Below are 23,348 nucleotides of genomic sequence, written 5' to 3'. Positions count from 1 at the left end.
ACCTACATTTTTAGACTTCACGTGTTTTCACGGCCACCCATCATATAAATTCTTGTCATATAATCATGAAAAAAGAAAAAAATACGTCGCCGTCAAGGGCGCATATAAAACCCTCGAGAGAGGTGCCCGCCTCCATGCCCTTTTTCAAAAGCAGACTTCATTTGCTTTCGAGCCCTGAGACATTCCCTCCTGCTTCCACCTCGATCCTCCCGCCTCCGGCTTCTTTTCCTCACCGGCGGCGTTCATTCCGGTTAGATCCCGGCAAGATTCCTCTCTAAAAGTGCTCGTGTGACAGAGTAGTGGAATCTCTATTTACTTTTTCCCACTGTAAGTTTGGAAAAAGATATGGATTTCTCAATGCACGCTCTCAAGTTCCTTTTATTTTTAAAGCCATAGTTTTTTCTGCATAGAATAGAATAAAAATAAAAAAAATGAAACGTGAGAGAGAGAGCATATTCCTTTTGGTTAGCTCTTCGTTTCCAAAACTCTTATTTCCTTATCCGCTGTCTTTTCTCCGAGGATTCGGAGTTTATCAACCATTGCCATTCGTTTCCGAGCTTTGAAGGTTCGTTTCTGCATTTTCTTCTTCAAAACTCGTTTTTTTGTCCTTCCGCTCCGAATCTCATTTAATTTTGAAGTTCTTTTTTGTTTTTCACGTTCTAAAACGATTTTGTGCGGCCATATCGAATCAGATCTGTAAAATTTCCCGATTTTTATATTATGAGGCACGACGGATTTGTTCTTCTATTTTTCTTTCAGTTCGATCATCTTCTACTTTTGATCCAGTTTTTAGCTCGAAATCTCGGTTACTGGTTTGTTTTCATGACAGATCTATGCAATAGTATTCCATTTTATGCATTTCGTGAGATTTCAGCTCCAGATCTCTTTATTATATTTTCTGCTATTATTAGGCCACTGCATTTTGTGAAATTTTAACTATTTCAGCTCCAGATCACTTTATTAAATTTTCTGCTATTATTAGGCAGTTGCAGATGAGCAGAAGCTGATATTTTATTTACATTTTCTTTGATTTCCTTCTCGGCGTTGCAGGTTTAGTGAGGCATTGAAAGAAGGCACTCGTTTTTTCAACGGAGGGTTTTGAATGCGCCAAGGCGGCAATGAATCGTGTAGAGCAAAAGGTAGGTTTCAGACTTCAGACACAGGCCCCTCTCATAACTTTAGTTTTCCGTATTCGGCGTTTTCAGACATCCGTTTTTTGTTTTTTTCTTCTCTATCTCATGATTGCTATAGCTGTTTAGTCTTTGGCGTTTTTCTCTCGCCCATATCTGGTACAGTTGAGATAATTACTATATTCTTCTATTGCATTTATTACTTCCACGTGATAGGTTAGATGGAGAAAGGGATAGGGATAGAGAAGGAGAGGTTTTGCACGCTTTGCGTGTTTATAACGGATATTGTTCTCTTTGTAGTCTTTTGGGATAAATCTTCTTTAGGCTGCTGCGAGGGTTGGCGAGGTTTCTTATGATGCAGAAGGTCAGTGCCTTTTTTAGCATTTTGGATGTGGAAATATCATTTTGGGCAGTGATAGATCGACCTCCAGCCAATGTTGAGATAGAGAGAGAGAGAGAGAGAGAGAGAGAGAGAGAGAGAGAGAGATGTGGGGGTCGATTTAAGATACCAGGGGATGGATTTATCACTGCCCTAACATTTTTCTTGCATTTTAAGATTGAAACGTGACCATGTTTTCGTGAAACTTTTGCTTTTGGGAGAGGATGAATTTTACCAGGCGCGCCCTTTTGTGAGTGGTTAAAAATAGTAAAATGAGACATAAAAGAATCCTGAAAATGAGACAAATGCATACTAAAAAACTCAAAAGAAAAGAGAAAAAGCAAGAAAACAAATGATTAAACGTCTTTTTTTATAGTCCCTTAAGCTGATGATTTCGAGTGATAATCATTTGAGGAAAAAAAGAAGATTTCGAGTGATATTGAAGGGTGTAGTGGGGATGAGAATTGCTGTCTAACATGTAACAAAATGATGGGTATATGATTATTGTAACAAATTATTTTACTCTATTTCTACGGTAAGGATTAAGGACGCATTATCTATTCTATAAAGATTTTGGTGCTTTTTTTTTTTCCTTTCTATGTTCCGGTGCAAGGTTTTGTGGAACTTTTCGGATGCTTTAATCCCTTCTCCTCTTTTTTGTCTTCTTGTTGGCGTATTTTAACCTGATATGCAGTCATTAGTCTCGCTCAACAAAGAGCTCGTTGTTAGGTGCTCGGAACCCTAAAATGTTTTTTTAGCTACTTCTTCTGCCTGTCGTTCACTGTAATTGGGATAATATTGTGCTATCTTGTCTCTTGTTTTCCCGTACAAGGCAAAAAGGTTTCTTTACTTGGTAAGGTAAAGAAAACAAAAAGTTGAAAACATACAAGAAGACATATTTATCATTAGAAAGTGATAAAACCTAAAGATATGCACCTGATCTGTATTCTATACCTATAGATATGCACCGAAATTTGCGCTGTAAACCTTCCTACCCACTCGTCCGGTCACATGCTGTGTTGGTTTACAGCCCTAGTTGGTTGTTGGCCTGAAAGCTGCTATGGTTCTTTAACTCACCCAAGAGGTGGGCCAGGTGGGACACGGAGTGGGTGGAACAGAGTTCACACACCTATTTCTGTTTTAGTATATCGTGTAGTTTATTTATATCTAAATACTCAGTATCATTCCTCTTGGCAATTTCTCTTCTTCAGTTATTTTGATGTTTTAGCCAGCTTTCCATCCCTCATATATTGATTATATTCTAAGAAAATTCTTGTGCCGAAGTTGGTTTCATGTACAAGTAGTTGGATTTGTAACAGGGTCAGGTAATGCTCATATAATAATGTTGTATAATAAAAGGGTGTCTAACAAGACAAATCGGAGATCTTGTGGCATCTGGTAAAAACTAAAACCCACACTTCAAATTTTAAAATAATATTTTTGTTCAGCAATTATCCTAATTTTTCAAACAAATTGGTCATTTTCTAGACGACAAAGCGAAGCGTGTAGTCATGGGTTTATATTTCTAAATATTTGTTCCCTTTGGCGCCTTCCTCTGTGGTTTTAATAAAGCGTTTATTCGCAGGAGAACAGAAAACCCATGAAATTCACATGGGTTTAGTGAACAAGATTTCCTTTTCGTTTGCATCTTGGGTGTTTTGCTTTTAGTATTTGCAGAAAGAATAGCTTTAAGCACTATAAAACTGTCGAAACTAGATACTCTCTTGCTCTTTTGTTTTGTTCTTTAGCAGCCGTTACCCCCATCATGCCTTTCCTGTTTTATTCTGAGAAACATGATATTCTCTAGGTTTCTCAGAAAGAACGTGAAAGATGTCAAAAGGGTGCCTCCAAAACCCACCCCTTCTCTCCCTTTCCTCTTCAGTTTCTAGCTACTTCACCCTGTTCCTGCGTAGGTATGGATTGGTGATTAATGTCATTCAACGAGATATAAATTCATAGTGCTGTTAAAGATAGCAATACTGGCGTGCCAGTACTCCTATGCAACAATATAACGCATTAAGTCTTTGTATCTTCTTTAAGTCCACTGACATTCTTCTACTTCGTCCCGTTCGCAGGGTAAATAAAGCTGGATAGTACACAGAAAAGCTTACAGATATCTTGGCTTGGCCTCTTTTTGCCGAAATGCCTCAAGGGCAGATGAAAGATCCCCAAGAGAAGCATGTGGTTTCAAAGAAACCACTGCAGAGCTCCATGAATCAGCAGAAACCCTCATCCCAAAAATCTCAGAACTCTGTGGAAGTTTCCCAGCAAGATGTTAATAAGAGCATAGGAAGGAGAAGGGGGAGAGGGAGAGGGAGAGCAAAAGGCCTCCAAATGGAGATGTTCCCACAAGCAACAGTTGATCTGGATATTATTAGGCCTCCAGTTTCCAGCAAAGGGTTGGGATTTCAGCAAAGGCCTGGCTATGGCCAAGCAGGTACCAAATGCATTGTTAAAGCCAATCATTTCCTGGCTGAATTACCAGACCAGGATTTGATCCAATATGATGTAAGTCCAATTCTTTTGTCCTTTTTGTACGGGATGAACAATAGATTGAACCCACATATGATTATTTCGATACGGAATGAAGATTTTGAGTATACTCACTCTATTAGAGATTTTGTCTGGGTTTAACTGCAGGTGACGATCATACCTGAAGTGCTCTCCCGGAGCATCAACAGAGCTATCATGGCCCAGTTGGTGAAGCATTATAGAGAAACTGATTTGGGTATGAAGCTTCCTGCTTATGATGGAAAAAAGAGCCTTTACACAGCCGGGCTGCTACCTTTTAGTTCAAAGGAGTTTCACATAAAGCTTGTCGACGAAGATGATGGATTGGAGGTCGCAAAGTCGGTGTTTTGTTCTTTGTTTTTCTTGTACTGACTTGATTTTTTTGTTAAGAACTTTCTTGGTTTAGTCATGTCTTGAATTGTTTCCCCATTTATCAGATTTTATTATCTTAGGGTTAATCCTTAAGGGGCCGTTTGAATACGCGGATTTTAGAATGCGGGATTTCTTCAAAATTGTAGCTAAGAGACAAGAGAAGAAGCCGACCAGCCGCCGTTTTTGACTTCTCACCCTTCTTTTCGTCAGCAAGAGAGTAGCGGATCCTCCCATATTTCCAGGTTTTAGAAATGTCAGGATGCAAGAGAGATTTTTAAAACCTGAATTTCTCACTTAAAATCCAAGAAACGCTGTCAAGACAGCATACAGCAGCTTTATCAAAAACCCTCTTTTACACTGTTTTCAAACTAAAAACCTGGATTCTAAAATCTGCATATCCAAACGGCCCCTAAAAGTCATGTACTAAATTGAAAATACTCGTAACAGGAAAGCGAGAGAGTTTAAGGTGGTAATCAAGTTTGTAGCTCGAGCTGACCTCAATGAGTTGCGTCAGTTCCTAGCTGGAAAGCAAGCTCATGCTCCTCAGGAAGCTCTTAAGGTTCTAGATATTGTCTTAAGAGAACTGTCGAGTCAAAGGTGTGTGCTTCGTTTTTTTTTTTTCAGTGACATTTATTATTGCGTCTGGACACGATATAATTCTCACTACTTAACCTTTAGGTATATATCAGTCGGGAGATCCTTCTATTCCCCTGATTTTAGAAAACCACAGCGACTCGGTGAAGGGTTACATTCATGGTGTGGCTTCTATCAGAGTATAAGACCAACTCAGATGGGCTTGTCTCTTAATATTGGTAGGAAGTCTTCTACGCAGCTTATTTCTTTATATAATTTTTTTTCTTTTATTTTTTCATAAATTGTGTTTTGCAGCAATCTGTTTTCACATTTACTTGGATACTTCCGTTTCAGACATGTCCTCGATTGCTTTCATTGAGCCGCTCCCCGTAATAGATTTTGTAGCTCAAATTTTGAGCAAGGATGTATTGTCAAGGCCGTTGTCTGATGCTGATCGTATTAAGGTATGCCTCCACCCATTTTTATGATGCAGAAAAAATGTGGGCATTAAATCCAGCACTTTTACTGGACACTATTGGCCTATTGGGAGCTATTTTCATGAGTCTGCAATTTTTATTCATTTTTTATGCAATCCAATTTTCTATTCTTTTAAATTTATTTGTACATTGATAAAATCTGGGAAAGACTCTTCTTTGTTCGAATAGTCAGGTTTTTCGTTTTTTTTGTTACTACTAACTGCTCTTAAAGCCTATTACAAGCATCAAATTTTTATTTAATATCTTTGTAGTTACAAGTGAAGACTTCAATTGTGTTTATTGATGTTGCGCAGGTTAAGAAGGCTCTTAGAGGTGTCAAAGTTGATGTCACTCACAGAGGCAATGTTCGGCGGAAATACCGTATTTCAGGCTTGACATCACAGCCTACACGGGAGCTATTGTATGATAAATTTTCTGTATATTATTGTTTACTTTTGGTCTCACTTGCTTTACCTAAATTTTTTATCAGGACACAAGAAGTAAACTTTGCAGCCCAGTTTTCTAAACAATTTATTGATATTTTCTCACTATTTAAATAGCCTGTCTTTTAACAGATGTCAGCAATGCTATATCATTGATGAAAACACCAACCTGCCGTACGATGGATGTAATTCATTGGATTGCTCAATGGGCTCAAATTATATTTAACTACAAAAAATATCTGTATACATTATAATGCTCTGCTTTTATCTTTAGTTCTTTTCTTTTTTTTAAAATCTTTTGATCTCTGCTGTAATTTGTAAACTGGGTGTGAAGATACCTGCTTGTGTACATTAGGGATATGTATGACTTTTGAATTCTGTTCTATTGGATATAATTGCTTCACATGCTTTAAATGTATTGGATGAAGTGCTTTAGCTAAGCTTCGGTTATTGGGTTTTTTTTTGCATTTCCTTCTTGAAATGCTACAGGCGTGCTTTAGCATTTGATGAGTTCTCTAGCCTAATTCCTGCCTTTGGCCATTGGCTCTCCATCTTTTGTCACGTTCCGTTGCGTTTTTTAATAAATATTATTCTAATCTGGCATGCATGGTAGTATTTTGGTGCTTATGTTTTTCTGACATTGAGAGGCTATGGTTCATTAGATTTGATTTTGCAACATAAGCCTCGCTTGTTTGTCGGTTTGGACTTTAAAACACCTTCTGATCTCGTCAGAACCAATTCATAACAAATGGAGGACTGGAGTTATTTATGCTATTCAACATGCATGTGAACATCTTTGTCGACCTTAGACATGGCAGTCATGGCATCGCAACATAACATGTGCTGGGTGAAATTGATACGATGAATGACCAAATTACATAGATGCCAATGATCAAAGTAGGAGACACAAGATGAAGGATCTGAAATTTTGTTTGTGGATTATCATTCAAAAAAATGGTTATGGATTAGATACAAAATTCTAGACTATTAATTAATGAACAAAAACAAAGACCTATGCAAATCAAGCCAATTAAGGCTCTATCTTAAAGACTTTTACTTCCCCGTTTATGCAGGCAGCTACATGAAAATAAATTCACGAGGATACAATGCCCAATAAATATTAGTCTAAGCGATATGATTCTTGAGGTGACAATACATTGTGGGCCCACCAATTGGTGGTCCTAGTTGCTCAAAAGTGTGCTATGCCTCACTAATGGGGCACTGACAAATGGCGCTTTGGCTTAGTATTGTTGCTTTTATAATGTCAAGAAATACAAGTGATTATTTAGACGAGAATTATCATTATGTTCTCCAATAAATTATTTATATTAGAGTCCAAGGTTTTAGATTTCAGTATGTGTTTCAGTCATGAGGAGATGGAAACATGTCAGTTTTGGATGGAAATTTGATGAAAATTCTGTAAAGTCATAGAAACATATGAAAATAATTGTAAGTGATGAACATTTAAGATGAAACTTCACGAAGTACTATTAATACACGCGCACACTAAAAAAATCATCACATAAGGAAAAAAAACTACACAATGGTTTAACGACATCAAACACATTGACATGCGGTGTCATGTCTTGCATGTTTGATAGTTCAGTACTTAACCACATTTCACGTGTAATTCATATAAATATTTATACATAATACATACGCTAAATTTCATATGCAATTCATACAAATATAATTGTAACACATATTGGTATGCTATACCCACGGGCTTATCCCTCGTTTTCCTGCACACACCCCTTCCTCTCGTTCGAAGTGAAGTATCCAGTATTCACTCCCAACTTTGATGTCCACACTAGGGGTGGACATGGTTCCGGTTCGAACCGAAGAACCGAACCGAACCGGCACATATGGTTCGGTTCGGTTCGGTTCGGTTTGGTTCCATATTTATATGGTTCGGTTCCGGTTCCGATATCTTGGAACCGATGGAAATTCGGTTCGGTTTTGGGTTTGGGATCCCGGAACCGAAAACCGAACCGAGAACCGACCCTCACCTTAAAACCCAATGCCTCATCGCTTGATAAAATCACCCCACCCCCTTTTAATTCACCCCTCTTTAACGTGTTGCTTTGCCTTTAAAATTTTAATTCACCCCCCAAATTTGTGCTTGATTATTCCAATTTGTGCATGTTTGTAGGTCATATATAATTTTTGCATTGCCCAAATTTGTGCAAATTTGTGCCTAATTATTCCAAATTCGTGCATGTTAGTCTTTGTAGTTCATATATAAATAGGACTGAACCGATTATAAATACGATTAGGAAAAATATCTACATTTGGTGAAGGTTGGGTAAACCCAGAACCGAACCGAACCGATTATGTATGGTTCTTGTTCGGTTCGGTTCCAAACATATATGGTTCGGTTCTGGTTCCAATTTCAAGGAACCGATTATATATGGTTCGGTTCTGGGTATACCCCAAAACCGAACCGAACCGAACCGAACCATGTCCACCCCTAGTCCACACCATACTAAGAGTAATAATAAGAAACTCCACAGAGTGTCCAAATTTTTTCAAAGTTCGTGCTATTGTTGATAATTGGCATCATTGTCCTATGCTGGGAGGTGTCGCTTCCTTCCTTATTTTTCCTTTTCTCTTAATTTTCACTTCCTTTTCAAACCATAGTCTCGTATCTTTGGTATATTTCCATTGAGTTGCCTCATTTAAGGTGTATGCTTGCAATAACAATTCTATTTAGTTGAGGCACATCATTTCTTTGAAGTGCCTGCCTGAAAGAGTATACTTGCCAATTGGGGCCTATTTTACCCATCGAGGCCTGATCCATACTAACCCATTTTCATGATGACTTATTGACTCATATCCAAAATCGGCATAACAAGACTCGCACATCGAGGCTTTCCCATCTATTAAGGCAATGGTAATGGTCTATTATGACCATTGATTTTTGATAGCCCCTCTTCGTTGCTCGTCTTGCAAGCGACATTCTCTTCAGCAATCAGCAGCATTCACTATAATCAATGGACATATGGCAATAGGCGCTGTGCACCACCATCAACAGACATTGTCATCAACTTCTAATAGCATGCATCAAATTGGCAGTTTTAGTTACATTTCTTATTGGGAATATTTTATTATAATCTGACATTCTGACGTATGTCAATGTTCAATCCATATACGTTTGAGGGGGCATGTTAGAATAGATCTGATCTAGTAAGATTTGACCATTGGCCTAGGGTGTTAGAAGTATTAGATTAGGCAACTAAGCAAAATAAATTAGGATCATCTTGCCTCCATGCTTATCTTTATCATCTCATTCTTATTCGTAATTACTTCATATAAGCACAGGTTATGGCTAATGTAAGCATCCAAGATAAATTAGTGAAATATTATTCCTTCACACCATTGCGGTATATAAGAAAATTCATGAATTCACTTTTCACTTTCAAGCATATGCCAGTCTTTGATGCTACTTTTACCAATTCTCGCTCTTTCCTTCTGTAGTTTTCCCGTTGACGACCAAATGAACATGAAATCCGTTGTTGAATACTTTCAAGAGATGTACGGATTTACCATTCAGCACCCACATCTTCCTTGCCTACAAGTCGGAAATCAAAAAAAGGCAAATTATTTGCCGATGGAGGTGAGCTCAAAATCTGTAATAACTCACTGTACATGCCATCGTTTAGTTTGTTGCTAATTTAGGTTCTTTTTAATTCTAATATTTCAGGCCTGCAAGATTGTCGAGGGACAGCGATATACAATGAGATTGAATGAAAAGCAAATTACTTCCCTGCTTAAAGTTACTTGCCAGAGACCCAGGGAAAGAGAAATGGACATTTTGCAGGTCTTCAATATCAAAATCCTTCAATGTGAAATCGCTTCTTGAAATTGCGCAGTTGTAATAAAATCTGGGGTTGTAATTTCATAATTTAAATTATTTAGTACTTGAAGTATCTCAAAAATATGAGGCCAGTATGGGTGTTCCTTCTAACTGGATTTTAGATCAATTTTATGTAATCTTGTTATTGCAAGAATCCAATTAGATGACACACCCAAACTAGCCATAAATTATGAAATTATTTCTTTTACGTCTTTCACAAGTGTAATAAATTCCCTTTGTTGATAATGTTCAAAAGCAAGACAACATCCCGTCACATTTCTCTTTTTCTTTTCTCCATTTTTTAGACAGTTCACCGAAATGGATATGACCAAGATCCTTATGCTAAGGAATTTGGGATCAATATTAGTGACAAGCTTACATCCGTTGAAGCCCGGGTTCTTCCCGCACCATGGGTAATGTTCAAGTTAGCGGGTTAAAGCATGGCATTCGTTTGTCTCTCTCTCTCTTTTTCTTTTCCTGTTTTTTCACATGTTTTATTTTCTTTTTTACCAAGTGTTGGAGGCTGATTGCATGTTATGTTTTCTGTTTTCAAAAGTTGAAATACCATGATGCGGGGAAAGAAAAAGATTGTCTGCCTCAGGTTGGTCAATGGAATATGATGAACAAGGTAATTTTATGTCTTCACTTTGAAAGCCCTTCTTCAAATCATTTGAAATGTATGACCTCTTTTCCACATTTTAGTGGAAAACATAGAAAATTTTAATATCCTCAAAGAAAATATTGTTTGCTTCAATACAGAAAATGATAAATGGAAGCACTGTAAACTACTGGGCATGCATCAACTTTTCACGAAGCGTTCAAGAAAACACTGCTCGTGGTTTTTGTCAGGAGCTGGCACAGATGTGTCAAATCTCTGGGATGGTAAATTCCTGATCCAATAATCTTTATTCTTCGGCAGGTTTTTAGGTGCTTCATCCTGTAAAATTGTGGTTGTTATCTCGAAATCGGTTTGCATATGGAATAACCTTCTGGGCATACTGTACTTGATTGTCTTCAACAAAACAACTTAACTTTTTTGTCCTTGATATTGTTTGTAGGAATTCAACCGTGAACCTGTAATTCCAATCTACTCAGCAAGGCCTGATCAAGTAGAGAAAGCATTGAAGTATGTCTATAATGCAGCGATCAACAAACTGAAAGGGAAAGAGTTGGAGTTACTTTTAGCGATTCTTCCTGACAACAATGGTTCTTTGTATGGTATGTGGCTTTCTGCCAGTTTATGTCAGTAGGATTCAGTTCTTCACTAATGGCACCAAATGCCTCATAAATCCCTGCCTTTAATTGTATAAATATGCACACGCTGCTTTTGGTATTGAACAGTTCTCTTTCTGTTCAGGTGATCTCAAGCGAATTTGTGAGACTGATTTGGGGTTGATATCACAGTGCTGTCTAACAAAACACGTTTTTAGGATAAACAAACAGTACCTAGCAAATGTGTCACTTAAAATCAATGTGAAAGTATGTTCTTGACTTCCCTGATTTGATTCTCCATTATCGTCTTTCTCGTCTGCCATTTTAATAGGCTTGTCTTTTTGTGTTTTCTTTGTAGTCGCACATCCATATAGACTATATTCTTTGATATAGATAGAAGGAAGAGGAAAACCACTCTTCAGCCTATCTTTATCCAGAGAAAGATGTGGGAGAACTGTTGTCCTGCATTCTATCCTTCTTAATTTGGTACTTGTTTGTTTTTATATTTTGTTACAGATGGGAGGAAGAAATACAGTGCTTTTAGATGCCCTAAGTTGGAAAATACCTTTGGTCAGTGACATACCAACCATAATTTTTGGGGCGGATGTTACTCATCCAGAGACGGGAGAAGACTCTAGCCCATCAATTGCTGCTGTAATTATAAAGTTCCATTTTTTCAACGTTATCATGCATGAAGTAGTGGTATGACCCAGTCGGAAGCTCATGCTGATGTTTAACTGGTACAGGTTGTTGCTTCCCAAGATTGGCCTGAAGTTACACAATATGCTGGATTGGTATGTGCTCAGGCACATCGGCAGGAGCTTATTCAGGACTTGTTCAAGACCTGGCATGATCCCCAGAGGGGTACAGTCGCTGGAGGCATGATCAGGTGTGTTTGTTTTTCCCTCTTCCACGGAAAGACAGGTTTATGTATACATTTGTACAGGTACACCGATGGTGTCTTCTGAGGAGATTAGTGCTAGGTATGGGTCTATGAGAGGAGTTATGAACAGTTGATAGAAATGCCCATCCTATGCTCCTTATCTTCAGATCAAGTATTTATCATTTCCTGCGTTCCATTTTCTGTAGTTATTATGCCAACTGAAGTGAAGTTTAACTTGGAAGGACAAATTGAACCTACCAAAATGGTAGAATCTGATTTGATTTAGGTTGTGTAACCTAGACACAGGTAACGTACAAGGCGCAGATAAATGATTCTTCTGAATGAGCGAAGTAGCTCTGTCACACATGTTGGATTCCATTACTTTAGGATTCTCTGAGTGACTTGTAGATCTCTTTTATCTTTTTTTCCCCTAAATACTACTACCACAACTTTATAATTATAACATGCTTTGAATTTTATCAATCCTAATGGTAGGTTTTGCATAAGAAAATGGAACATTATATTTACTTAACCTATTAAAATTCTCAATATAATATGTGTCATAAGTCATGACCTTATTGTCATCTAAAAAAATTACAATTTAATAATTTAAAATATTGTAGCGAATCCACGAATCTATATTTTTGAGGTTTGTATAGTCTGACACTCAATACCCGTGTCGGATTCTGACACTCATACCCTCACTGATGCAACTTGCCCATACACCAAACATATTAATATATTATTCCTTCACTTCAAGCTTATTCCTTTTCTTTCTCTTTTTTTTCTTCTTATTTCTCTCCTTCGCTTCCTCTTTTCTCATGGCCAAACCCTTGAAGATTTATTTTCACTCAAGATGGCACAACTTACATCCTGCCCATCACCAGTTCCTATACTCAACCTATATCCTGGCCATCACAAACCAGCATGTGCCATATTGATCAGATGATCCAGGTCACCCATCTGTTGAACCTCGCTATGAATGGACTGAAATTTCTTTAGACCATATGTTCTTAGATCACACTTGGATGGTTAGGAACTTACGATTGTCTTATTTTCTCAAATTTGTGCACCATGAACAACCAGTAAGGGGCTCAGTGGGTGACTAAACTACAATTTACTATACAAATTTATTGTGGACTGGAGGTTATAATTTGGGTTGGTCCTCACAGGACAACTTCCTTTTCCCCTTAATTTTTTTTTTCAATTGTATCTACTTAATTTTACCATTTTCTTAAACCAAGTTTTTTATTGTAGGAGTTGGCCAATGTAGTCCGAATGCTTGGCCATTTTTACTTGTCCAGGTCTCTGTAATATCCAATTTGGATGCAAAACTTCTGAACATTGCATTGTAGGGAGTCATGCTTTAACTGCAGCTACTCCTGATTGGTTAGAGGAGGCACCATTCAAGCAACCAAAACTTCTGATGCAATGTGCATGATGGAATGTGCTCCTCTGCACGGTGCCAATTAGGATTGTGCAATATATATGTATGTATTTTTTGCCTATTAGGATTTTTGAAAATTGCAGGGCATCTTCATCAACACTTGAAATCCATTAATGATTATTTTAGTTGTAGCCTGCTGTTCCGTTTCTCTTTTAACATTGATTTTTTCCTTTCTTTACTGCTGAACTAGATAACGATCAATGTTTAAGTTTCTCAATTTAATACCTTCTATAAATCCACGGGACCTCCAATTTTGGATGCCCTTATTTTACTGCATTATCTTTAGTTGTTAGAGATCTGCTAATCAAGATGAAAGGTGTGCTTCTTGTATTTTGGAAAAATAATTACAAACCGCAATTTAGTTTCTTATTTTACTATTTAGTATTAGTGAAAATTATACTTATTTGTGTTCTGTCAAATCTCTACTACTGCAGGGAGCTTTTAATATCTTTTAGGAAGGCAACTGGACAAAAGCCACTGAGAATTATCTTTTACAGGTGTTGTAATCTAGTTACTTTTTCATAATGGTACTCATCTGTTTTTTTGTTTTCTTTTGGGGGTTGCAGCGTGTAGCTTGTTTGTTAAGTCTATTGGGTCCAGTTACAAAAAAGTCACTGTTTGGATTGCAGGAAAAATATTTCCTGTGGAAAATTTTTCCTAGGAAACTTTTTTCATCCCCGCTATTTACAGGGAAATGATATAGTTATGGCTTATTTAGAGGGATATCATAACAATTTGAATTCCCCTTATAACTTGAACTGATGTGGTCCATGTTACTTTTTTCATTTTGTAATTAAACAATGGAAAGAAATTTTGGAAAAGTTTTTCATGTTCAAACTGTTCCAAAAAATTTCTGCAATACAAACAGGGCCTAAATCCTTTTTCTCATATTTATGTATCATTCTTTTTGTAGGGATGGTGTCAGTGAAGGGCAGTTTTATCAAGTCTTACTATTTGAATTAGATGCCATTCGTAAGGTTAGTCAATGTCCAATTTGCATGAGCTTAACCTGAATATAGTTGCACTACATTACTTATTAGGTGATTTCATGGGTTATCTATCTTAAGTCAACTTACCTGCTTTCTATGATTAACTTTATGGATGAATTATATGCATTTTGTTAGGTTAGTGTATCCAATTTGCATGTGCTATAAAGCTCATTATATTTATATTAGGTTACTTATCATCTGATTTTCCAGGCTTGCGCATCATTAGAGCCAAATTACCAGCCCCCTGTGACCTTTGTGGTAGTCCAGAAGCGTCATCACACAAGACTGTTTGCTAACAACCACAAGGATAGAAGTAGCACTGATAAGAGTGGAAATATTTTGCCTGGTAAATTGTCTTATTTTGTCCCTTACTGACTCGGCTGTAATTGTTATGGTCATGAAAACTTGTTTTAAATTTCAATACTTGATGTTGTAGGTACTGTGGTGGATTCTAAGATCTGTCACCCTACAGAGTTTGACTTTTTCCTTTGCAGTCATGCAGGAATCCAGGTATGGTGTGGATATATTTTAAACATTTATTAGATTTGTCATGAATTGGAACGAGTAATGAATGACTTTATTAATGCTTCTCTGTTGATATCAAAATGGCCCATGAAAACGTCCGACTTGTTGCTTCATCATACTGGAAAACTGTTCGGTTAAAATTTATGAAGCAATTCTGTGTTAGTTAAAGAACCAACTAACACTCAAGTATCAAAATGTGCAAACACCAAGTGATAATATTATTGAAGCAACAACAATAATAATAATACATAATAGAGGAAGTCTATGTGAGACAATTAACCAAACGCCAAGAGATCAATCACATGATAACACCAAAGATTTACGTGGAAAAGCCTCGAAGGAAGAGAGAAAAATGACAGGGCGTATCGGAGGAATATCTTCAGTAATTATAATGGGTAATACAATGTGGAAGCACCCACCCTAGCTGAATCGGTCAAGGGAATCATTAAAAGACAATGGAAGCAGTTCAGGGAGGACTATAGAAACAATGTGGAAGAACTCTTTCCACTAACAGGAACTCACAATGTTAAGGATATCTGCATACCGGTGTACAAACTTCCTTATTTTAAAGGTTGTTTGGAAAATGAAAGAAAATCGCATCGTTTAGAATGGAAAGCTTAGCAAATCATTTGTATTACGAAGACAGAGGAGCTGATTGCTAGCCTGTCGGACCCAATGGAAGAGGTTCCTACCCCGGAGTTCGCTTCTGTCCTTTTTTCCAGAGAAGAGGAATTGGAATTCCAGATTGGCCTTCTTACGAGGGACCTGAGGAAATGCTCGTGATCAAGGCGAGTTTTTATGTCTGGCTTTCCAGTTCGTGAAGTACTCTTTTTGGTGGCTTCGCTTTTTGGATGTTTCGAAAAAGCTTTTGGAGGATAGAAGAAGTTTTGGAAGTTGATCTTACAGCTAGGATGTAGAACTCGGAATTTGGTTAGGAGATGATGAATGTGAAGGGGATGATATAGCACATATATTTTTGGTTCTTTCTTCTAGGGCCTTCGAGTTCTTCTTCAAGGCGTTCATACGATGTAACTCATGGGGGACTCCTTGTCCCTTCTACAAGTAATTTTCGTATGAATAATCAATATATTTCTGTCATTTTTCAAAAAAAAAATAATGGGTAATACAAGTCTCTCAAATATTTGCCTAAAATTTGACTAAGTTCAAGAAATTTCTATCAATAAATTGTTCCTTAAAAAAACTTGAGGAAATACAAGAAATTTGAGGAATACATGGCATGCCTTCTTAGACCAACAAGCCCTATCTCTCACCACAATTGTGCCTTCCAATCTTCAAATTTGGAGAAATTCCAATCTTCAAATTTGGAGAAACCAAATCCTCATACAATCTCCATACATCAAGAGGATTAAAAAAGGCACTGAAAAATATCGAATTTGTCCTCAAGAAGAGAGTTCCATACCCTTTGGTTTTTAGCCCCAAGAAAACCAAACCTAGAAACCACACAACACAACACTAGTGTTTTTTTAACCCTTCTTTTTTCTCCCATTTTTCAAACTGTACTTTTTTTCTGTAGTTTTATAACTGCATCAAACAGTTTCACATCAAGGGCCATCCCATTTTAGAGTGAGGAAACACGTGGTGTGGACTGTATGCCATCACAACAGTTTCACATCAAGGGCCATCCCACTTTAGAGTAGGGAAACAAATGGTGCGGGCCATACACCAAACAACAAAAACCTCTACCCCACTGCTTGAAGTAGAATGAATAGGGAACTTTGGTTCTTTAATTGAACAAAGACTTTAGAACAGTTTACCTTGTCTTGCTGCTCTCATATCCAATGTACACGTGGCAGCAATGTTCTGTTAATTGGTGATTAGGACTGTTGAACTAGCAGGCAACTCCTGGATGTGGCATACCTCTGGTCACAGTGATCAGGTCATCTTAGCCATCCATTCAGTTTCCTGCAAATGGATGATTTAGAAGAGTTCATAAAAAATGGAGCAATTCCTTCATCACTGCAACTCTTCTAGATGTCTCTCCACCAGGTTCTTTGCCAGGTTAACTCCCAGTTAATATACACTTGTGACATAAACTGCCAAGATAGCAAGCGATAGGGCTCATGTTTAGATGAACTGTAGTAGCTTTTTCTTTCCTAATGAAATTATGGTGTAACAAAACTGTGAACTATCAACTGATGGAGTTATGTGGTCGTCATCTTGACCATCTGTTTGTGAAGTATCTTAAGCAGGTCTACAGGAGATGGTTGCCAATCTTAATTTGATTGGTGACAAATATAATCTCTCCACCTTGTTGACAAATAGACCACCTGTTTCTGAAGTACCGTAAGCTGGTCTACCATGAGATGGTTGCCAATCTTAATTTGATTGATGACAAGAAAATCTCTACATCTTGTTGACAAATAGAATCATATCTTTTGCATCAAAATTGTCTGAGAAGAGTTGGAAAATCCATGGGAAACGAACAAAATCAAAAGTACACTTGAGTGAAGTGAATAGTGCAATGATTTCCAGCTGATTTCCAGGTTTTGTAAAATTGAAGGGTAAACTAAGACTAATCTTGTGTAACTTGTTAGAATTAAGTGACAAAGATTGATGATGGCAAAACAAGAAACTGATAAAATGAAGAATGAGAAATGATGAACCTGTCAGAAAATGTTCCGTAATTCCCTGGCATTACAGTATGTCATATTAAAATTGTAAATCAATGAAAGAACATGCTTACATTACATCTGTATTGGACACATGAACTGGACCCATATAATGGTACCACACCAACACTGACAAACATAGTAGGACAAGCATTTAGTTATTATGTTTGCATTCTGGATGAATGAAAAACAATGGTTTCCTTTGCTGACCAGAATGAAAATAAGAAGACTTGAGTAGTCTTCAGTTTAAAAGAAAAAGACGTAAACTGATTATCTGCATGCATTTATGTTGGATTTGGCCTCCGGCCATATCTGCCAGGGCACCAGTCGACCAGCTCATTATCATGTTCTATGGGACGAAAATAAGTTCACTGCTGATGAGATGCAGTCTTTGACAAACAATCTATGTTACACGTAAGTTCTTTCATTCAAAATTCCTGGCTGCTTGTGTTTAAAGTGTTTGTTCTTTAAATAAGGTTGATTTATGGTTGCAGGTATGCTCGGTGCACACGGTCTGTTTCTGTAGGTATGTATCTAATTTTCATGAGTGGTCAAATAGTTTCCTGATCAACCTGGGACCTGGCTGAGTTGATTTGGTTTAGTTGGGTCTGTGTATTAAGTTGGAACTGATTTTAAAAACGAATTTCAAAACTTGCCAAAACATAAGATTGGGCAATTCAAATCATCAACTCAGACCATTATGTAAAATGTATACTATAGGGAAATGATACGACAGCGCCGTATAGGGAAATGTATACATGTATAGGGAAATGATTTAGGTAAGTACCATTATTCTTACTTAAAAGTGGGGCTACGTTTATCACTCCCTATACATGTATATATTATCGATAACAAGGGAAGTGATATTTGCACTCAGCTGTTTTATTACATGTGTATATTATCGATAATAAGGGAAGTGATATTTGCACTCAGCTGTTTTAATAATGGCATCCATATCTTCTGCTTACACCTTCCTAATTGCCCAAAAAACTATGAACAGCCAATGAGAAGTGCTTAATGAAGTGATAAGTATCATTATTAAAACAGGGGAATGCCGATATCATGTATGCATTTCCATGATGCTAAACTTTCACTGTAGGCTTTTTTTTACTGTTGTTGATTTGGTTTTATTTCACTCTTGAGCAGTGCCACCTGCTTATTATGCTCATTTAGCTGCATATCGAGCCCGATTCTATATGGAGCCAGAAGTTTCAGATAACTCGTTATCTCAAAGCATACGACAACTACCTGCATTGAAGGAGAAGGTGAAGAAAGTCATGTTTTACTGTTAAAAGAACAAAAAGGAAATTGTGTACATGAATGCTGTATTCTATGTTGTAGAGAGAGGGTGTGTTACAATTTTTGGGGAAGTGTGTCTTGACATAGCTCTTATGTGTAGTTTCTCATACCATTTCTTTGTTGCAAATACTGTGAGGATTTATTTTCCTGGTAAACTTGCATTGGTTGAAATCTCAGGCCCCGTGGTGAAAACCCCCATTAGGTTAGTAACCTTACCAACTTCTTTGGTTCTCGACTAGGGATGAAGACAGGTGATTGAAAACTGGGCTTCTTCTTGTTTAATTTGGGTAGAAAATGACACATTGATTCAAAAAGTGCATGCTTTTAAGACTAATTTTAGATATTTAATAGCATTTAAGAATTTAACATCTATATAGTATTTAATAGATACAGAGAAACTAACCTGTAATAATCTATATTTTATATAACAAGAAACCCTTAGGTTATTTAAGACCTTATAACTGTAAAGTCTGCTTTAACTATTAAATAGCTTATAAATAAAGAGAAATGCTAAACTAAAGGGTGCCCTTGCAAAAATCAGCGGCTAGGGCGCCCTTACGGGATTAAGGTGATCAAAGTGCATTTATAATTGCACTAAAACATGTGAAAGTAAAATGAATAATTAATGGCTAGACATGTTGGCCTTATGGATGATGGGTGTAAATCATCCGATCAAGGTGCTCTCAGCAGAATTTGGCCGGACATGTTGTAGTCACTGGTGAAATCAACTGTCCCAAAATGTGGCACTATACGGGCCCAACAAGTGTATTTTTAACGCCGAAAAATGCCCTAGTGAGGGTAATCGACCCATTTCCGCCCTTTGTCTGCACCAAATACATAAAACTGAACAAAGCAAATAGAGACTGCTGGGTGCAGAGGGGAAGGAAGAATAAGGTTGAGAAGGATACATGTGAGAGTTGTAGTGGTCTATCTGATTAGTAAAAAGATATTTTTGAGTGGTCCTCCTTTCCATCAAAAGCCTCAGACCCCTTTGGTACCTGCCCTTCAACTTTCAGGTCACCTTTGGAAGCCATGGAATTTTTTTAAACGTATGGAATATAGAGGTATGAGTGAGGAGATGTGGTATCAACCTTTCTAAGCCATATCCTTCCATACATTATCTCCATAAATCCATAAAAAAGACTCAACAACTGCTGACTTATCTTATTCATGATAAACCCGCCACACTTTCCTAACCTACTAGTTCACAAAAGACCCACACGTATAACATGTGTTTAAATTACATGAAACATCGAGATCGATAGTAAGTTGATTGTATATCTTTGGGTTTGGAGGTTAGGCGGCATGCCCCCCTCTTGTACTATTTTTTCTTTGTGATTGACCATCAAGATAGTATTATACACTTTACCCGAACTTGGTCCTGTTGGTTAATAAAATCAGTCTTCCAATTTTTGAGTTCAACTCGGCTGGGTTGACAGAAGAAATCATGACTTTTACATATAATCAGCAAACGGAATGATGAATGAATCAGGACATTTTCTTCTATAAGTTTGGCGCGGAATTGTTACCCCCAAGCCCAGTCAACTCGCCTGAGTTGAAATTGATCAACAAGTTACATATGATACTAACATAGATGTCACACTGTTAGAACTTAGAAGTAGCCATTTCTCCATGATCATCACTAGAATATGTCCCCAGCGGTAAATTCATACCGGATTCCATTCACTTCTATCCAACTCCGGCCAACTTCCTTCAAGATCTCCTCATCCTTCATCTTCTTCCTCAGCCTCCCTGCGTCCTTTATTTGCTTTGCCTCGACATAAATGTTTGACATAAGAACATATGCTCCATGGTGCATAGGCTCCAATTCAAGTATCTTCCTAGTAGCAAATTCACCCAATTCCACATTTCCATGGATTCTACAGGCACCCAGTAGAGCACCCCAGATACAAACATCAACTTCCGACCCCAAGCGCTCTATAAATTCTACTGCTTCTTCTAACATTCCGGCACGGCCAAGAAGATCAACCATGCATCCTTTGTGCTCCATCTCGGGCTCAATACCGTAATCTGACAACATACTATAGTAGACTCGCTGCCCATCCTCAACCAATCCAGTGTGAGCACACGCAGATAGAACACTTAGAAAGGTAATTGAATTGGGTTTGATGGATTCCCCCCCTACACTTTGCATTTGTTTGAAGACATTAAGAGCCTCTTTCCCACGCCCATGCATGGCCAAACCTGAAATCAGTGCAGTCCATGCAAACACATCACACTCCAATAGCCCTTCAAAAACTTCAATGGCCTTCTCCAAACACCCGCATTTCGCATACATGTCAATCAGAGCAGTACCCAGAGTTGTATCAATCTGCATTTTTATCTTCTCTAAGTAGAGATGAACTGATGTTCCTTCCTTTAGTGCACCCAGATGAGAAAGCGCAGAAAGGACACTAATTATGGTAATCTTATCAAGTTTTATACCTTCAACCAAAAGCCACTTGTAGAATTTCATTGCTTCATCTGGTTGACCCTGCCTGACATAACCCAGAATCATGGTGCTCCAAGAGAAATTATCCTTTTCAGGCATCTGGTGAAAAAGAATTCGAGCAGTGTCCATCGATCCAGACCGGGCATAGCCTGCAATCATAGAGTTCCAAGTGACAATATCTCTTATAGGCATATTGTCAAAGAGGTTTCTCCCCCTTTCAGGACTTCCAATCCTGGAATACATATCAACAAGTGCGTTACAGATTGAGACGTTGGATTCGAAAGACATCTCTCTCACATGATTATGAATGACCAGGCCGAAATCTAGCTGCTCACAAGCTGAAATTAAGCTAAAAAAGGTGGCTTCGTTTACTCTTACATTCCTCGACTTCATCTCAGAGAGGAGCTCTAAACTTTCTCGGAAACATCCGTTCTCGGAGTACCCTGAAATCAAAATATTCCAAGATGTTAAGTCCCTCTCAGGCATGCTGGCAAACAGTGTGCGGGCAAGTTCCATGCACCCACACTTGGTGTACATAGTCATCAGTGAATTACAAAGAATTAGGCCCATTTCAATCCCCTCTTCTATAATGTAACAGTGAATATCCTTCCCCAGCTCCAAATCCCCGAGTCGCCCACAAGCCGAAAGAACAGTTGCCAATGTGACCTGGTCAAAATTCATCTTCTTCCAATCCCTAGCTAGAAACATAGCTAATGCCTCTTTTGGACGATCTTTACTGACAAATCCAGCAATCATGGATGCCAAAGAAACTTCATTTTTTTCTCCCTCGGGCATTTTATCAAAAACTAACGCTGCGAATTCAATCCAACCAAACTCAGCGTACATATGAATCAATGAGTTCGAAACAAAAGAATCAGAACCGAACCCCGTTTTTAGAACATGGGCATGGATCTGTTGCCCTTCTGAGAAAGCAGAAAGATGTGAACACGATTTCAGCAGGAAGGGAAATGTATAACTGTCTGGAGTGCAACCGAATTGCAACATATCGACATAGAAGTGTATGGATTTTTCAGGGTGATTGCTTCTAGAGAAGGCTCTGATCATGGCATTCCATATGAAGAGATTGGGATTGTGCATTTGGTTGAAGAGAGTCAGAGCATAGTTGAGATCCCCATGCAGGGAGAAGGCACAGAAAGCAATGATTCTGCTTGCGGCAAAGGTCTCATGGATGAGGCCTGTGGTTATAATCTGAGCATGAATTTGTCGGAGTTGGACCATGTTGGTGCATTGCTCCAAGCGGGAGAGGAGAGGGTGGTTGAGTTTCAGGTTAAAGTTTGTTCTGGAATTTGGGCTCTTCTCTGAAGCAGAGAGATGTGAAGGAAGAAGAGTAAGAGCAGGGGGGAGGATGTCCATGGTTTCAAAGTTTAGTAAAAATTCAGTTAAAATAACTGAAAGAAGTATAACTTGTTTGAACTGGTTCAAGACAGTGATACTTATTTGTTAGGGTGGATGGTCATTGGAGGTCATGGTCCCGGGCCTCAAGGCAGTGTTTGAAAAATCTAACTCAGAACAAGAACATTTTTTTTAGTGGGCAAACTGGGGTTAGGCAAGACCCCCTTTCCAGAATTTTAAAGGAATAAGAATTACAATCGAGTGCTATTTCAAAAAAAAAAAAGAATTACAATCGAGTATGAAGGTCTCCATTGGAATCATTAGACACATTATCTAAGAGATTAGGAGGAATGGCTGCCAAACTAATATCCATCCCTTTACATGAGCAATCGGTCTTAGACAAGTAATCAGCAGCTTCATTGGCTTTCCTCCATGTGTGAGAGACTTTCCAGTGGATGAAGGCGTCGAGGAGGCCTCTAATCCCCAGAACAAAAACTTGCCCAAGGTAAAACCTTGTCGGATCTGGTGAGTTAATGATCGATGTAGTGAGTTTTTTATTTAATCAAGTGAATTCAAGGTGTTTTTCATTGATTCAGAAAGGCCAAAACCGAGTCAACTCGGGCGAGTCCTTGATTTACTTGGGGAGTTTTTCAACACTGGGTTATCAGATTTGTTATAAGATAATAATAAAAGCTCAATAACTCTCTCAACACCGAGCAGTTGGCTAGCGCGTAGGTCTCATAGCTTCCGAGTAATCCTGAGGTCAATAGTTCGAGCCTCTCTCACTAACTCTCTCTCTCTCTCAAAAAAAATTGCTA

General features: G+C 38.0%; 1 protein-coding gene and 1 pseudogene across 7 annotated transcripts; one reads left to right on the top strand and one right to left on the bottom strand.

Annotated features, from left to right (window-relative positions):
• Positions 1 to 131: 131 nt before the first annotated feature.
• On the top strand, positions 132 to 18,896 carry LOC143846945 (protein argonaute PNH1-like). 5 transcript variants are annotated; one of them, XM_077355565.1, is made up of 24 exons: positions 132 to 327; positions 1,051 to 1,139; positions 3,585 to 4,017; positions 4,150 to 4,358; positions 4,840 to 4,989; positions 5,071 to 5,204; positions 5,320 to 5,429; positions 5,756 to 5,862; positions 9,362 to 9,500; positions 9,588 to 9,704; positions 10,046 to 10,153; positions 10,297 to 10,368; positions 10,500 to 10,622; positions 10,799 to 10,958; positions 11,098 to 11,219; positions 11,469 to 11,606; positions 11,699 to 11,841; positions 13,717 to 13,779; positions 14,196 to 14,259; positions 14,482 to 14,617; positions 14,708 to 14,781; positions 17,746 to 17,840; positions 17,921 to 17,952; positions 18,573 to 18,896. In XM_077355565.1, exons 3-24 carry the CDS (start codon positions 3,652 to 3,654, stop codon positions 18,716 to 18,718), a joined length of 2,808 nt encoding a protein of 935 aa, XP_077211680.1. In that variant the 5' UTR covers positions 132 to 327; positions 1,051 to 1,139; positions 3,585 to 3,651; the 3' UTR covers positions 18,719 to 18,896. The 5 variants fall into 5 exon arrangements, with proteins under 5 accessions (XP_077211680.1, XP_077211679.1, XP_077211682.1 ...); XM_077355564.1 differs by lacking the exon at positions 132 to 327 and adding an exon at positions 408 to 565; XM_077355567.1 differs by lacking the exons at positions 132 to 327; positions 1,051 to 1,139 and adding an exon at positions 1,378 to 1,494.
• LOC143846946 (pentatricopeptide repeat-containing protein At3g22690 pseudogene) lies at positions 15,936 to 22,990 on the bottom strand (annotated as a pseudogene). 2 transcript variants are annotated; one of them, XR_013234885.1, is made up of 2 exons: positions 19,634 to 22,990; positions 15,936 to 19,549 (listed from the first exon to the last, which is right to left on the bottom strand). The product of XR_013234885.1 is annotated as a pentatricopeptide repeat-containing protein At3g22690 pseudogene, transcript variant X1 (transcript). The 2 variants fall into 2 exon arrangements; XR_013234886.1 differs by having other exon boundaries at positions 15,945 to 16,719.
• Positions 22,991 to 23,348: the final 358 nt, after the last annotated feature.

The sequence above is a fragment of the Tasmannia lanceolata genome, unplaced genomic scaffold (genome assembly GCF_043159265.1).
Source record: "Tasmannia lanceolata isolate RefF3 unplaced genomic scaffold, GAP_Taslan_0.1 ptg000015l, whole genome shotgun sequence".
Taxonomy (NCBI): Eukaryota; Viridiplantae; Streptophyta; class Magnoliopsida; order Canellales; family Winteraceae; genus Tasmannia; species Tasmannia lanceolata.
This window is presented reverse-complemented; position numbering and strand designations above follow the sequence as displayed.